This window comes from Syngnathoides biaculeatus, chromosome 1 (genome assembly GCF_019802595.1).
Source record: "Syngnathoides biaculeatus isolate LvHL_M chromosome 1, ASM1980259v1, whole genome shotgun sequence".
NCBI lineage: Eukaryota > Metazoa > Chordata > Actinopteri > Syngnathiformes > Syngnathidae > Syngnathoides > Syngnathoides biaculeatus.
This window is the reverse complement of record NC_084640.1, coordinates 10145028-10161438: the sequence shown is the minus strand read 5'-3', so window position 1 is coordinate 10161438 and position 16411 is coordinate 10145028. Positions and strand designations below refer to the sequence as shown.

General features: G+C 42.0%; 1 protein-coding gene and 2 long non-coding RNA genes across 8 annotated transcripts in view; 1 reads left to right on the top strand and 2 right to left on the bottom strand.

Annotated features, from left to right (window-relative positions):
* Positions 1 to 16411, top strand: part of nhsl3 (NHS like 3) — a 26165-nt gene extending 9754 nt beyond the window's left edge. For 2 of the 6 annotated variants that reach the window (XM_061815055.1, XM_061815099.1), the window contains exons 2-9: positions 11134 to 11301; positions 11402 to 11445; positions 11525 to 11663; positions 11759 to 11866; positions 11949 to 12100; positions 12178 to 12372; positions 12448 to 15622; positions 15719 to 16411. In XM_061815055.1, coding sequence (XP_061671039.1) covers positions 11134 to 11301; positions 11402 to 11445; positions 11525 to 11663; positions 11759 to 11866; positions 11949 to 12100; positions 12178 to 12372; positions 12448 to 15622; positions 15719 to 15759 — 4022 coding nt within the window. In that variant the 3' untranslated portion in view covers positions 15760 to 16411. The remainder of the gene's footprint in view (positions 1 to 11133; positions 11302 to 11401; positions 11446 to 11524; positions 11664 to 11758; positions 11867 to 11948; positions 12101 to 12177; positions 12373 to 12447; positions 15623 to 15718) is intronic. The other 4 variants (XM_061815080.1, XM_061815073.1, XM_061815090.1 and 1 more) reach the window with 4 other exon arrangements.
* On the bottom strand, positions 8 to 2476 carry LOC133498393 (uncharacterized). The gene is made up of 3 exons (XR_009794299.1): positions 2049 to 2476; positions 1883 to 1950; positions 8 to 1791 (listed from the first exon to the last, which is right to left on the bottom strand). It is a non-coding gene; the product is annotated as an uncharacterized LOC133498393 (long non-coding RNA).
* Positions 6101 to 6451, bottom strand: LOC133498399 (uncharacterized). Its single transcript, XR_009794301.1, has 3 exons — positions 6383 to 6451; positions 6213 to 6268; positions 6101 to 6119 (listed from the first exon to the last, which is right to left on the bottom strand). It is a non-coding gene; the product is annotated as an uncharacterized LOC133498399 (long non-coding RNA).

Here is a 16411-nt window from a genome sequence, read left to right as displayed (position 1 = left end):
GTAATATAATAATCCTTCCCTATTAATGACTTTATGGTCCAACTGGTTTTAATTATAGCGTAAATACAGCAAAATATCAAAATGTAGAATACAGTATAAGGCTGTGTGGGAATTAAGATTTGAGATTAGGAATAACTAGTTGCAGTGACCTAACTTCACATTAGTCATCATTCGGCATGCTTCCTGCTTATTGGACAAGTTTCTCCGTGCGTGTATTTGTGCAGTACAACAATTACCCCCGCCAGGAGAACACACCGCTTATCTTCTCCCGCACTGACGCCTGTGTGCTAACAGCCCCTCAAGCAACAATCGAGCACAGGATGAGCAGGTTTAACGCGAGCTTTTTGCGCTGACTCGCGCAGATTGTCAGATAATGTGGCTCAATGCGTCGGTGTCATCAATGATGTGGTTTTGTTGTTGTTCAACAAATTTCACAGGTTTTTTTTAAATCATTGAAAACAGCACTCTACAAGATTGTATTGTATAAAATCATATAGTAAAGATGTCATTAAATAGAATGAAGGAAATGAAGCAGTTTTTGCAGATTTTTTTTTTGCTTCTTTTTAATGGACATTGTGCTGCTCCTGTTTTGTGTGCCACTGCCACCTGGGAGCAGTATAATTCAGACAACCGGATAGAAAAACTGCAACAGCCCTCAGTTAGGGGCAGTAGGTTTGGTCAATTTCGGAGATGATATATAGAATATGCTTGTGAATTTTGTTGTATTGTTTGGCTTTGTGTTTTGTTGCATCGTTTTTGTTCAAATTACCATCATTAAAGGGGTATTACAATGTAACAGCAATGCTATTTTGTTAGTATTTACCTAAGCAGACTTAACTATAGCAAAGTATGTAGTTGTTGCAGCTTGAAGCTTTTTTGGGGGGGAATATTTTTTTACTATCAGGCCAAGTGACACTCATTGTGGAGTGAGTTGAGTGGGTTTAGTGCTAATATACAATGCTCACAAATTTTTGCTCACAAGTCAAAGCAAAAAAAAAAAAAAAGACGTGTATTTTGTAACTTGTAAGTTGGGGGCCTGCGGCACTGTATATTATCATCATTATTATTATTATTACCATTTAATTGACAGAGTGGCGAACGTGTGATGTGAGGATCACACAAAACAAGGGGTTAAAAATCTCATCTCTCTGCATTTCTTGATGACATTAATCATTAGTGCTTCTTCATAATAAAGTGGGTGAGCAACAGTGGCAATTAACGGGGAAAGTGGATTTAAAGCAACATCGTGTTATTGTTTGACCTTAAAACAACAGCTCCAATATTAGTTGATAGTTCACAAGAATAGTGTAGAAGAGGGTAAATCCACAAGTAATTTATGGCTCCCAAAAAAAGAAATTTAAACTCAACTCACTTCACTATACAGTATTGACCTCCTTGGGACCAAAATTGTGGAAAAACTTTACTTCTGTCTGAAACCTTTGAACTCACTTGAATATAGTTCCTTGACACCAAGATTGTAGCAAAGCACTAATTTTGTCGAAATTAAACTACTCAACTCACTTCAACATAGTTCCTTGCACCGAGATGTCACATGATGAAAGCAAAGCAGTACTTTTGTCTAGATGAAACTCCTCAACTCCCTTCAACATGGTTCCTTGGGGGAAAAGCAACACTTTTTTCAGGGACATACACAGAGATTTTAGAGGGCAGGTGCTCAAGGCCAAAATAAGGGCACTCACCCATGGGAAAATATTGGTCAACGGTGCAAGAGTGAAGTTTTACGATTGTAAAGTATATGTCGAAAGGGGGTGGGGGTTGCTGTCGGACGATCTTGTCGGTAGAAAAAAACGGCCAAGAAGGCACTTAAGCATAACTTGCAGTCTATCTCTGCACGTCAGCTTAATGAAGCTCCTCAACTCACCTCTTTCATGACTGAAGTCAATGGGCATCAGAGTCTTGGAAATCGGATGCTCTGGGACTGCATGTGTCCTGGTTAAAAACACACACACAAAAAACAGGAATTCTGTGACTTTTTGGATACAGCGCTGTTATTTGTAGGAGCACAGAAACTTTCAAAACTTTTTTACCTGAGCAAACACATCCACTCTTTTGATGAATGCTCACGTCGAGGTCATTTCCATCCAAGAAACGGAGGTCCTGCTGCCCCTGTGTACGAGAGAGATGGTCACCTTAACCTTAGGTGCACTCACGCAGGGACAATTCCACCATTTTGGTTCCGGATGTCGCCCATTTTCACCGATCCCCCCACGCCGGGTCACTCATGCAACTTTTCATTGCAAATGAAGCCCAGCTCCTGTTTACATGCTCTACTTCACACTCCCCATTAAACACACAGAGGAAGACAATACTGTATTGTACTAACATGGAATCATTGCTTTGATACTTTCTGTTGCAATGTCCTTGACCTTGAATTCTTCGCTTGTTATTTATCTTCCACCAATCCGACAGATTGATTTGAATGTAGCACCCGTACACCGACTAGCTTTACTTATTGACTGAGTGTAAAAAAAAAAAAAAAAAAACGTGACTTTAGGGATCACAAAGCAGAAACCTGCAGACAGAAGTAGGCCGGGTGAATGCAAATAAGGAGGTTGTACTCATGAGAATACATCAGGAAGAAAAAAAATATCGGGTTGGATTTCAGCGGAAGGAGACTGCGAAGCAATATCGCCGTCATTTTCATTATAGTGGCGTCTTGTTTGCCGGTTGAGATATTCTATATTCCGTCACCCCCGCAGGGTTAGGCTCCACTCTAAGCCTTTAGAATGGTGTAAAGCGGGGCTAAGACGCTGGCTTTGAAGAGCCCATTCACTGCCGGCTGCTGTCAAAGGGGTCGACCACAATGAAGCCAGATCAAACCAAGACGTTTTCATTCAGGCCATCGAGTGCGGCCCTCTTCAACAAGGTCGCTTCTTACGTCTGCATACATTATGTTTTACAGTGATTCGTGAACAAACATGACCTTTTCTGGAAAAGTAGACACAAAACAAAGAATCACAAATTGTGTGTTTAAACAGTCCACTAGCTTAATGCTAAAACGCAATGCAAAATGGTATATATGGGCTAGTAAAACTAGCATAGATGCTGCAGCAGCTTGGTTGCAATGACTTTTTTTATTATCCACAATGAAATATGTGTTATTACTCTATATCATAATGTATAAATCGTTTAATTCTTTACACTCTATTTAATGATCCGCCCCAAAATTATCTTTTGCTTATACTCCAGACCGAAAGGGGGCAGCATAAAGTGGGGGGGGGACAAAACAAAAGGAAGTGCTGACTCGGTGTCAGTTTCCATTCCGCTATTGTCTCGCAATTTGGGCTGTGACTTGAAACATTTGAATTAATTCCATGTCTCAAAATTTGGAGTAGCACGTCCCAAGACACGTCTTTTAGCTCCATCCCTAATCGTGCTAAATGGTACTAAAAGCCACGGTGCCGCTCAGTCGTGCGGCTTGAATGTTTCTCTGTCTGACCAATAAAAGGACCCAGTGTTGGCCTGATAATTGGCTTCCTGCATCGAAGGCTAAATCGAATTAAGATGTCATACCATACTGAGCTGTGCGTCACCTCACCTTTGCCTTTTAAGAGTGAATTTTTACCCCCTCTCCTAATATTACAATTTTATTCTCATAAAATAATGATGGTTTTCCTTTTGTTGTGATTTTCCAAATAGGTCTTTTTCTTGCAATATCAACAATTTTTGCAAGGTTTTCATCCCGATTCTACATTTATAACTACATAAAATTACTACTTTTATGACTTTTTTTTTTAAATACTGGGACTTGAATTTGCAGCATTATATTTTTTTCCATTATAAAAGCATGCAGTACTATTCTGACTTTACTCTCATAAAATTACATTTTCCATCACAATACAACTGAAAAAAATATTTAATTATTATTATTATTATTTATATTTTAATTTATTATTTTCTGATAATATTATGGAGTTATTCTTGCAATATCCCTATTTTTTTGTAAAATTTTCACTTTATTTTCATTACAGTTGACAGTTTATTTTTTGTATATCATTATTAGAATGACAAAAAAATATTACTGTTCTTTTTTAGTGACCAGATTTTATTTTATTCTTAAAATATTATCCCCCCAGAATGACATGGGCATTCTACTATAATACTATGATCCCATTCATAAATGTTCAGTGATCTTCTGGACCGTGGAATTATCTGGAATTTGGTTAAACAATTCGTACATTCAGTCACTGCAGTGAGGAGGTCAGGACAAGTTGTCGCCATGTTGGCGCGGTCACAGCGGGAATGCCGAATATCTGTGACAAGCAGATGGCTCTTCGGCTTTTGGCAACGCGGATGCACAAGTACATCGCTGCCTTCTTTTCCATGCATTCCCATGTTTTTTTTTTTTTTTTTTTAGACATTTACTGTAAAACAGATACTTGGGAATTCAGAAATGAGGACAGTTATTAGAGACCTTGGAGGATTGTTGACAGTTATTAGAGACCTTGGAGGATTGTTATAATTAGTTCATCTTGTTATTACTCAAAACTAGAGTGACCTTTAATTAAGTTTTGTGCAACAGTTGTGACTAGGTAGAGACGAAGGGACGACACGGAGATGAGGAAGAGGTGCGATCGCAACGCTTGAACGCCTCGCAAATTCAATTTTGTGATTTTTGTGCAGGCAGACAGCACACGCGTGTGAGACGCTGAGTGCGGCGGACACAAGGGCGCGTCTCTTCCATTTTAATGCGTCCGGCGTGACTCGGCTGACACGTAAACTTAAAAGCTCGCAGCTCGGATGATATCGTGATACTCAAGGAACGTGTTGAAAATTCATATTGTGACGAGCTCGTAGCAAAAAGTCCAAGTTCTCAAATATTTGAATGCGTTCTGCCTTGCAATCAAATGCATCAAGTTTGCAAGATTTGTCCTACTTGACTTGACCTTGAGAAACAGAAAGATTAAGGTCTGTCATTAACCCATCAGCTCCTAAATGAGTCCACTCATTAGTGCTGTTATAAATAACCCGAGTGCAACATGGAACTTGTTTTGGCAGCGGTAAGAAAACTCCTCAGGGGAAGGCCTTCGCTTGACACGGTGACAGTGGACCAGGGTCGCCTGAGGGACTCGACTGCACAAAAATGCAGTGAACCGTATCAGAGTTTACATGTCATTTAAGATTCCAGGACTCTGATATAATCTTCTATGCTGCTCGCGACCACCAGGGGGCGGCTCTGCATCTTATCTAGTGACTGCTATGATATGTTGATGATGGATTGACCAAAGTCTGACTCCAACATTGAAATGAGTTTAGGATGCTTTCCTTGTCTTTTTTACATTATTGTGACTCATAAGACATACACACAATACAAAAGATCCAATGCAACACTCAAACTGAACAAACAACAACACAGAAACATAGTATACATCTTGCATAAAACACACAATATCAAAAAACATACACAACCACATAATACACAAACACAAGCTGCACAAAACAAAAACAACCTGTAACATACAACACCCAAACACAAAAATAATGCTCACAGACACACTCAGACAATCCAACACATAATGAATCAGAAATAACAGAGGGATGCACAACACACGCGCACAAACAACAAAGAATCCAATGCAAGACAACACAATACTCAACACATAAACAGCAGTCGGACACAAATTAAAGGCAAGTGCATCACAAAACACAACAGACAATGAAACAAACACAAACAGACAGCACAGAGACGCACAACAGGCAGGATAATAACACAAATAACACATCACACAGAAAAAAAAAACAATGTAGCACACAAACAGAACACATCCACACACAGGTGTCAGTATTGTGTTTGTCCCTCTCGCCCTCATTTGTATTCTCTGTCTGCTGTGGTTACCTTGAGTTATGAGCCCTCTCCTACAAGGAGCACCAGACTATTAAACAGAGATGCAGTCCAGCCTGCACACACACACACACAGGAAATATCCCACAGGCTGTGTGTATCTTGTTACACTCGCTGCTCTGGTTCAGTGATACAAGGGCAGGTTCAGGGAAAGAAAACGGCAACAAACATTGATGGACTATGCGGGTGTACCCAATGTTGTAGCGTGTGAGTCTCGCAGCAGCTCCAGAAAAATAAAGTCCGGTTTGTAAACATCCTGTGATGGGGCAGACTTGATGTTTTATGCCTACGCTGAATCACCAGAGCTGTGGTTTACCGCCGTGGGCTGTCGTCGTGCGGGCAAAGCGACCGATGTTTGCTGTGAGGTCGCCGGTTTCAAGTGTGCCAACTCCCTCATGATCCTATCTGCCAAAGATATGAGCATAATATTAAGGGTATGTTAATGAATGTGGCCGGAAAAGCACATTTTAGCGAATACTCTGCGGTCAGTGAGTTCTCTTGGTCCACCGGGCCTCTTACCTGATGGCGACGCCATGCACAAATGCATGCAGGCTTGTTTTCCGCTCGGCTTCTCCCACGAGCTCCAAGCTGAGGACAGTGTGGAGACGATGCTGAACAGAGCCTCGGGGTCCCATTTTATATCAGCTATCGTGTCGTTAGCATCACTTCAAACTCGGTTCTACCGTCTTCTTTGTGTGTGCGATATAATGTATACAAATTTTCCTCAAAGTGAATAATTTAGCCTCTTCTAGAGGAACATTTCATTAGTTTGTGTCATCATTTTGACTCATTTGTATTAAGATTTTATTTTGAACTTTATCACTGTAAAGACACTTTTTTTTATATTTTTTGTACTAGTGCAGAGTGGGCAGCACGGTGGATCAGCTGGTAAAGCGTTGGCCTCACAGTTTTGAGGTCCCGGGTTCAATCCCGGACCCGCCTGTGCGGGCACTCCAGTTTCCTCCCACATCCCAAAAAACATGCAACATTAATTGGACACTCTAAATTGCCCCTAGCTGTGATTGTGAGTGCGGCTGTTTGTCTCGATGGCTGGCAACCAGTTCAGGGTGTATCCCACCTCCTGCCCGTTGACAGGGAGGATAGCCTCCACCACTCCCCGTGACCCTTGTGAGGATAAGTGGCTAAGAACATGGATGGATGGATGGTGCAGAGTGATTTTCAAGTTTTGTTATCAATAAGTGGTAAGTGGGCCCTTTCTAATGGTATGTGAAAGAATCACTAAAATAAATGTTCAAACTGCATAACATTAAACTTGAAAAAAAAATCCAGTACAGTATACAGTATTTGTTAAGTATAGTTCAGTTCTATTTAAGTTTTAAGTACAATACAATTGCCTTTAATCTTTGAAAAAAAAATTTTCAAACATTTATGCAGGTCACATTTTTTTATTTTTGAGTGCAATACATTTTCATAGAATCATTAAGAGAATTTTTTTCCCCAACTATATTCAAGTTGAGTGTTAATGTTCAAACAGTGAATACAGTTACAGTAGTTTACAGTAATAAAATAATATTAAGAAGAATAAAAATAACGTTGGGGAATAAAACCCCAACTGTGTTTGCGATGGGAACTTTGGCCAAGTACGATACGGCCTTTTAATTATGGTCATTATGGTGGTAAAACTTTTGAGAACCCCTGTTATATTTTATGATGTACAGCAAATCATTTCTATTCAGCATTATAAAATTATCAAGCTTTAGTTGGACTCTGTGTGCAAACGAGTTTGTGATTCATGGCATCTTTATAGTTGCAGTTAAACAGGGCCGTAAAAATAATTTGTTCGGTTTGTCGAAATGCTTATAAATAAATTGCCAGTGTTGTGTTGTATGTTTATCATGTATAATGGTTGGTATTCAAAATTAGCATATGTTACGCTTCGATTACGCGCCAAGATGTTGTTCTCCCGTGCCGCAGACTGGCAAATCAAAGGCATTTGGAAGCAAAATCTCCCCCTCTGCCCGTGTCCCCCAAGACCAGATGGTGTTTCTTTAGACCTTCTAATGAATATTGATATAAGGGTCGCATTGAAAGGGGAGTTTTAACTTGCTTGACTTCATTATGAAAAGCTGCACCATTCAGAAAAGTTGTGGGAAAAAAAGAAAGCTACGGGAAGGTTGTGAAGAAGAAGGAGAAGAGTCCAAAAAGGAAAGGAAAATAGTCGGGTTTGAACTGGAAGATGGATTGAGATGAAAAAGTGTACCAGGTTAAGCGATGGCCAGGTGCAGGACCTAATCCACTGGCATGACTCCCATTTTTAAAGCTGCTCTCACCCCGAGCCAGAAGAGTCACCAGTTGACCTGCCAGAGCCCGGAGTTGAATGCTGGGTGAACATCTTCCACCCTCCAGCTAGTACAAATCCCCCCCACCCCACCCCACCCACCTCCCCCCATCACTAAAACACTGCGCTTTGTTTCTGCACAGTCATCCTCCCGACGCCATCACCCGAGGTGAGTCGGGATACAAAAGCAGTGAGATGACGCTATTAAAAGCTATTTATAAATCAAACAAGGACCTCAAAAGCCACGGGGCTAAAAAGGCCAGGCGAGAGGAGATGCGAAGAAGGAGAGATTGGCAGCGGCTGGCGGGAAAAGTGATACGAGGAGACGAGGGAATGATACAGGCGCACCCGTTTGCTTTGTCACTGCAAGGACACGACCTCAACTGGCCCCCGAGCAGGGAAATAATGACACACCGCAGATGAGGCTGAAGGCTGCGATGAGGGGACAGCAACAAACATGTGCCGACCGACCCCAGCGATGAGCAAACAAAATATTACAAAACGCAACTATGCGAGAAGTTGTATAATGTCACTTTTGAGAATAAAAAGCTCATACAAGAAAGAATTTGTAAGATTTGGGGTAAGGGGAGTTGAATTTTTATGAGAATAGTTGTTTCACAAGAAGTTAGTGGCAATGTGATCGCGGGGGGACGTACTTTTGCGAGAATTCAGTTCAAGTTGACAATTAATTTTAAAAAGTAACTTACTGTCAGTAAAATTGTAAAAAGGAAAAATAGGTAATTTTATGAGGAAAACCCTTACAAAAAACTGTAATTTTACATTCTGATATTGAAAAAATAATAAAATAATTATACAAAAGAGTCAATCTTTTGTGGACGAATTCATAATACAACTTTTTTTGCAAGTTTCCTGGAATAAATTTGCAATTTTACAAGATGAAATTCACAACAGTTTTAATAAAGTCATAGGAGAAATCGTCACGTTATTAGAGTAGTTGTTTTGGAAATTATGTTGTAATAGCACTCAAGTGTTACACAAAAAAATAAAGTCATCAATTTAAGAGAAAAGGTTATGAGAATAATATGTTCCAGTCGTAGGTTTTAATTTGATGACATGACATAGAATTTCACATGCAAAAGTAGTTACAGTATATTCTTTGCGGGAAAAAGTGTAATGAATAAAAAGTTTGAATTATATGAGATAAGAATTCAGTTACAAAGTCTGGATTTTGGAGAATACTGTATAGAATAAGAGCATTGGCACAAAAATAAAGTCAAAATATTATGAGATCAATACCTCTATTATAGTTGCCGAAAGTTGTTTGTATTTACAGGATTTTTTTTTAAATCAAATTTCAGTTTGCGTTTGATTGTGATTTTAAAATATAAGTGGGGGTCACGTTTTCTCATGACTTTTTGGATTGAAAATATTCATATACATCTACATAATCAGCCCAACGTGGGGGATGGGTGAATGCATGCAGACACGTGTCTCTATACCAAGGGTGGGGGGGGGGGGATGTCGTCTGAAAGCCGAACTGACAGCTGAGGGGTAAGCAGGGGTCCTTTATTTGACTATAAAGCATTGCAATGGAGGAGAGGCAGAGGGAGTTGAAGAAAATCAGAGCAAGGGAGGGAGCGAGGCAAGGAGGTGGGGGGGGGGGGGGTTGCCGGGTATCAGACTCAGGGATAAGGCAGCTGGGCAGGTTTTATTGTACGCTCATCCTACCACAGCAAGCCGGACGGACCAAGGAGGAACGAGTTCGTGATCCATTCTTTAATCATCAAAATCCTGTTTGGAAATTGTTTCGAAGTCCAAAAGATTTTTTGACTTTGCATCAGATTCAAGGGGAGGACTTTTGCAAATTTTTTTTTTTTTTTTAATAACCACCATGAGTCCGGCATAGGCATGGTGGTTTATTTAAGAAAGAGCATCCACTCCCTGCTTTCAGTCTTCAAGAAGAAGGGTGAGTGTTGAGTTTTTAATGACGGTGACAGATCTTTGTTTTCATGCAAAGATGACACAAAATCTCAGTTGCTTCGACTGCTACTGCGCAAAAATCCCTCCGACACAGACAAACTGCCGTCAACTTGGGGGTCCTCTCTAATGAGATAAACGGCTTTAATGGCGGTCGTCTTAATCAACCAAAAGCCCCTAACCTCCTGCGCGAGCCTGCTGAATCTTAAAAGGCAGGGGGTCTCTTACTCCATGTAATCCCACGTCGTCTCATTTGTAATGTTGTCTTGTGGAAGTATAACGAACTTCTTTTCTCTGCCTGACGGCTTCTTCTTCATACAACAGTCGACTGTGTTGGCATAATCTAACCGCCTCACCTGTGGTAGTAATGTGTGTGGACACAAACTGCTGTACATGAAGACATTACCTAACCTGAGGTAGACAGAGGCACAGTGTTGAAGATAACAATAGAACAAAGATGATAGCTAGTATTGACTTTCTGACAGGAGACATTGTCCCATGTGAATAATTCCCTCAAGTCATGCAAGGAGAAGCTTCAGGTACCAAGATGTGAATGTATTCAGCACCAATTGAACCATCTTGTTTCGACTATAATGGACTGTACAAATCCGAATTTGGGAGAATCCTTAACTGGGGGTCCGATCAATCTTAATTATCTAATCCCCCTGGGACTGGCACAGAATTACAGATACCGCGATTAGCCGGGCATCGGCGTACTAAGCCCTGAGCCAGGCCGGAACATCTGCCCAGCTTCTGGTAAAGGTGTAGCCTCGCACTTGCAACAGGTGGGAAGCTCACAGGGTTCACTGTAAAGCTGATATGTTTTGGCAATGGACATCTGTTGTGCTAAAGTTGGTTTCCGAAGAAGACAACAGTGAAACTCGAAACATTGTGGTCCATAAAGCAAATTTGAACATTTGTCATGGCCGTAATGTTGCAAACGACCACCATTTCTACAAATGTCCACGGAGTATGATTTTAACGCATGGGCAGCAAAGACCCATTTCACAACCGATCCCTCTCTTCTCAACAGCTGGCACCAAGGCCAACGATGAGCAGAAAAAGCTGGCAGTGCACTACTCAGCCACAGAACACATCCAGGAGAATGTTTTCGTCGAGGCCAATCGGCCTCAGTACCTGGAGGACCTGCACTCAGAGGCTCAGGAGGGCCTGAAAATACTCCAGCAGGAAGGTGAGCAAGGTATTCAAAACGGACTTCGATATTGTGTATCATTTATAGTTGGGTCTAATTCATGTAATGGATTCCGGTTAAGACAGCCATATTGATTTGCTTTACATAGAGCACGAGAGTGGAAAGAACTTCACTGAAGAAGAAAGCTTTACTGTAAGTGCACCTAATCAAATGGGAAATGTCCACCTACTGTTTTGTGAGTTAAATCCATTTTTATGTATGTGTTCTTCAGTCGTCAGACACAGAACATCCAGAAGACGATCTAAACTCCAAAGATGAGGGGGGCTCTCTGGAGACAAAATCCAACTCAGGGATTACTGATTCCACAAGAAATTCTTCTGCGTCAACCAGACCGGTGCTCACTCGCCAAGGTAATCACTGTTCATACCTAGGAAAGAAAACAAAATGTTGTGTTTGTCATTCCAGAAAAACAGTTGATATTTCTTTTCTGGACTATCTCTGACAGGTTCTACATTCAAGCCACTTTATCCAGTGAAAAGGTTTGAAAAGAACAAGAAGAGAAACAGAAGGACTACCATCATGGGTATTCCAAACCAGGTCCAGAAAGAACTTGGTAAATCAGCACTCCAAGAGCATACAAAATTGGCTATTTCTGTGTTAGACATGTCATTGAAACTCACCTGTCCAATTCCCAGCATTGCACAGAGGTTCTACCTTCCAGCAGGTTGTTTCTACTCAGTTACACAATCACGACAGCCAACCGGGTGTTTTCATCATTCCAAGTGTTGATCGAGGGACTCCAGTGATGACCAAGGAAGGAGCAAAGGTGCACCTGTCAGACCTGGAAGTAAGTTCCACTCAGTAAACCTGTTGGTTTTTTTTTTTTTTACTTGAAAAACTCTTTTTATATATATATCAACAAAGCAGGTATCTGATAATCAAGAGCAGATCAGATCACATCTTGAGGAAGAGCACAAGACAGATGAACACTTCAAACACCAGGGGTTTGGAATCCATCACTATCGGTCATCTGTCATCAGACCAAAGTCTGTGGCAGTACCTGGAATGACTACCTTTACTTCCTTCAATCCTTTGAGTAGCTTCCTCTTGGAAGCCCAGGTCAGAAAAGAGCAGAACAATATTGTGTATAATCTCCCAGTTCTATCAAATGAACACTCCATTTCTTTCCCATAGGGTCCCGTCATGTCTGTATCCCCTCAGGCTACTTATTTATCTACAATCATCCCAAATGCGGTGCTGCCAGCCTCGATTGAAGTGATTGAGATTGACCGCGGCAGTCAAAGAGGAAACGGTGTCAACTATTGTGGCAGTGTTCACACAGTTAGCAAAAGCAGCCTGGCTTCTGTGGGCTCATCAGCTAGCCCTTTTCTCTCCAGAAAATCTGGCGGGGATGGTACCCACACAGACAATTCCTGTAACAACTCAACAACGGATGGCACCACACAAAAAGTGGATCTCAATCTTCAGGAAGGTTGTGTGGATGCTCCAGGGGACCAAGAGCTCACCAGCCCAGCAAACTGCATGACTAATATTGAAAATATAGAAACGAGCAAAGATTCGGAGCCTGTCGTGCTATGTGCCAGTGGCGATGATGCAAAGATCAAACGTAATTCCACTCGAAGTCTCTCAATTATCAAGAACAAGCTACCCCCAGCACCTCCACGAAGATCAAACTCTCTTCATATCAACAAGTTCCAGACTACTTTTAAAGCTCAAGCGGATAGCAAAGATGCAAATGTTTCTGTTTCTCAAGCACTATCAAGTGCTATAGCAGCAAAGGAGGAATTACGATTAGTCATTGCGGAAACAAGCATTCTCCTGACTCCTGTATCAAACCCTGCAGAAGACAACTGCCATACTTCAAGTGTGACCCAGGCTTCAGCTGGTGAAGCAAGAAAGGTAGGAGGGTCGGTCGCAGAACTCAATCCCACTTTCCAACAGAAAACTCCCACAGAAGGTGAGAAATTTGAACGGACCATATCGCCTTCCAGCGGCTACTCCAGTCAAAGTTGCACCCCAACACTTTCCCCAAAGGAGATCGCCTCAAAACCTACAGACAAACACAAGATGACACCAGTTAAGCCTGAGAGATCCGTTTCTCGGGCGTCATCCTCAGCCTCTCCCTCCTCGTCGCTTACCTCCCTGTCATCTGGTACATCCGAGCCTGTTAATTCCGATGTTTCCAATTCTTGTACTCCTACATTTCCCCCAGCTTCTACAAAAGAACTCACTTCACATTTGAGAATGGAAGCCAAAGAGCTGTGGAATCTCCCACCCCCTCCCAAGGTCAAAGCACCATGTCCTCCTCCTCCTGAAACATGGGCTCAGAACAGTCACACTTTTGCGCTCCTGTGTGGTCTGAGCCCCCAAGTCACCAAAGTATTAACGGACTCAACAAAGACAAAGGAGAGCACAATTAAACATGAAGGAAGCCAAACAGAAACCAGTGAGTTTTGTTTTGAAAAACAAATAAAAGACAATCCAGTAATCTCACAAATTAATTCAAAGTCTGAGAGATTGTTATGCTCCATTCCTGTGGATGCCCAACGTGATGCAAAAAGTACAGAATGTCCAGATGCAGAAGAAGGAGCATCTTTGGCTAAAGCCATGATTGAAACACCAGAAGAACAAGAGAGCTGTACCCTAACAATCAATGACTCTGCAGGTTGCGATATTTCCACAAAAAAAGAACCACCCCCTGTTATGAAAAAACCACTATGGAGAGAAGACAAGGTGTTCAAAGACGCGGTGTTGACAGAGGGACAACAAACTAAAAGTTGCAACATTACCACGACTACAACCTCTGTCGATGAGACCGAGGACAAGGTGGACACAATTGAAGTTGCGTCAATACCAGCAAATTTTGTAGAGAACCAAAATACTGATAAAAGTTCACCACCACCTTCTCCTCCACCTGCTTACCAGCCTACGCCTCCTCTCTCAAGAAAGTCACCCGTCACCTCCTTATCAACATCACCGGTTGAGTTTGAACGAGAACAGGGAGAGAGCCGTGTTGTAGAATCATCTTGGCCACCTCCTCCGCCTCCTTTAGAGGGAGATTCTGTTTTCGAAGGCGGAGATGAGTTAGACTTCCCTCTTCCGCCTCCACCTGACATGCCAGACAATGTGCCACAGAGTTGTGCCACAGAGATGGCTGCTTCAGACACACCAGTTCCACCTTTAGAGGAATTTGTAAAAGGAATTAAGGACTCAAGTGAATCAGAGACAACTTCACTACCAGATCCAGTTTTGCATCAAACTGTAGTCTGTGACAACACAGACGCAGATGCTTCCAATGGACCATTGCAAACCTTTTCACCTGCTTTACAAAATCCATCATCTCATTCCATCACCCCAGCGGAAATCCAACCGATAGTATGTTCAAAAACTTCAAGCAGTTTTCTAAAGCGATACTCTCTTGAGATTGAAAGTCACTCTGCTTCTGAACCTCCCATTACTTCGCAACTCCCCACTCTGGTTACACCCTCTTTACCAATGGAGAACCTTACCACGGGAGTTTCCTTTAGAAGACCACCCAGCACTGCACACAGAGAAAACAGGGGCAAGGAGCTTATAGCTCGCCACAAAAGTGCACCAATTCCCAAAGAGGATGCCAACATACCTCTAGTCACCCCGTCTTTACTTCAGATGGTCCGCCTACGTACAGTTAATACGAGTGAGGATGGTGCAGAAGCACTGTCTGAGGACAAGACAACAAATAAGGGCGCTCTGGTGCAAGAGGTTTGTCGAGCCCAAAGCGAAGGCCAGCAAAACACTCCACAAAAGCCCACCCGCAAATCACTAAAATCTCCCCCTCAGTTGGTGAAAACATACGGGACGCCAAGCACCCCTTCCATGCGATTGCAAGAGGCGATTCGGATCAAAACTGCAGCTATGTCCTCAAGAGAAGGGTTTCCATGCCGGTTGGGGATGAGACCGTCATACCACTGTTCCAGCGAACCAGGGATGTCGTCGCTCAAATCATCTGAAGCACTCGACACACAGAGGATCCCAGCTTCGACTGCAAGCTTCATCTTCTCCAGGAGCTCCAAACGGGCTGTTATTGACACCGGTGCTGCCTCTTCGGATGAAGAGCAAGCTGGTGTGAAGCAAAGTTTAGCGCCTGAGATTGTGCGTTTTTCTGAACAAATGAATACTGCTCCTTTTCCAAGCGGCGGGGTGAAATCTGACCGGGTCCCACCACCAGTAGCCAGGAAGCCTTCACAAGCCAGCATCAGTTTTCCACAAGATCGGACTGTTTGTGCAGCTAGGACGGAGCCAGGTCTCACTGCCGCAGATGCAATCGGACCACAACAATATTCCAAGGGAATAGCACTACCCGAGACAAGTAAGGCACAACAACCTTATTGGCCATCATATTCATTCTATGTATCTTGTAACTGTATGAGTGATGTAATATTTCACGGTTGTTTTTCTCCTTCAGCTACAAGAGTGACCGCAGACACGATTGAAACACTGTTTTGAAAGCACTTTGTGATAATTGACCAACAGGAGCCACGGGAACGCCTACAACAAGCTAACGACTGGATGAAAAAAGACAAGTAACTCACGTATACGTGTTGCATTGATTTAAAGAAAAAAAAAAAGCCTTAGCCTGAAATGGCCTTCCAAATGTATTTATGCAAATTAATAGCTCCCACTTTCTTATGACAGCTTTATTCTGGAGTATTTTTCTAAGTTTCTATCTGAATGAAGCCCCCCTCAGGAGAAACTTGTGTACATACGGGCTGAACTGTAAATATTGTGAGTGCGCCCTCCAGAGGCTGACTTCGGGAGCACTCACCTCACAGTGTTTATGTACAGATTTTGATTTAGGCCTTGTAAAATACAATTTAATAGCAATGATGTGGTTGTCACTAAGGTCTGATGAAGGCTCCATTAACACTAATACACATTGTTGCTGGGAGATTAGTATAGAAAAAAACATATTCAGTTGAGACAAAGGGAAAGAGTATGAATATGATAGTGTTATTTAGAACAGAAGCACTTTTGTATAGCTACATACAGATAGTCGACTATTAAAATGCTTTTATCGGATCATCATTTGTCTCTTGGCTGTAATAAAAGACAATTTGAGATACATTTATGAAAATTAAAGGGTATTTGCTAATTATTA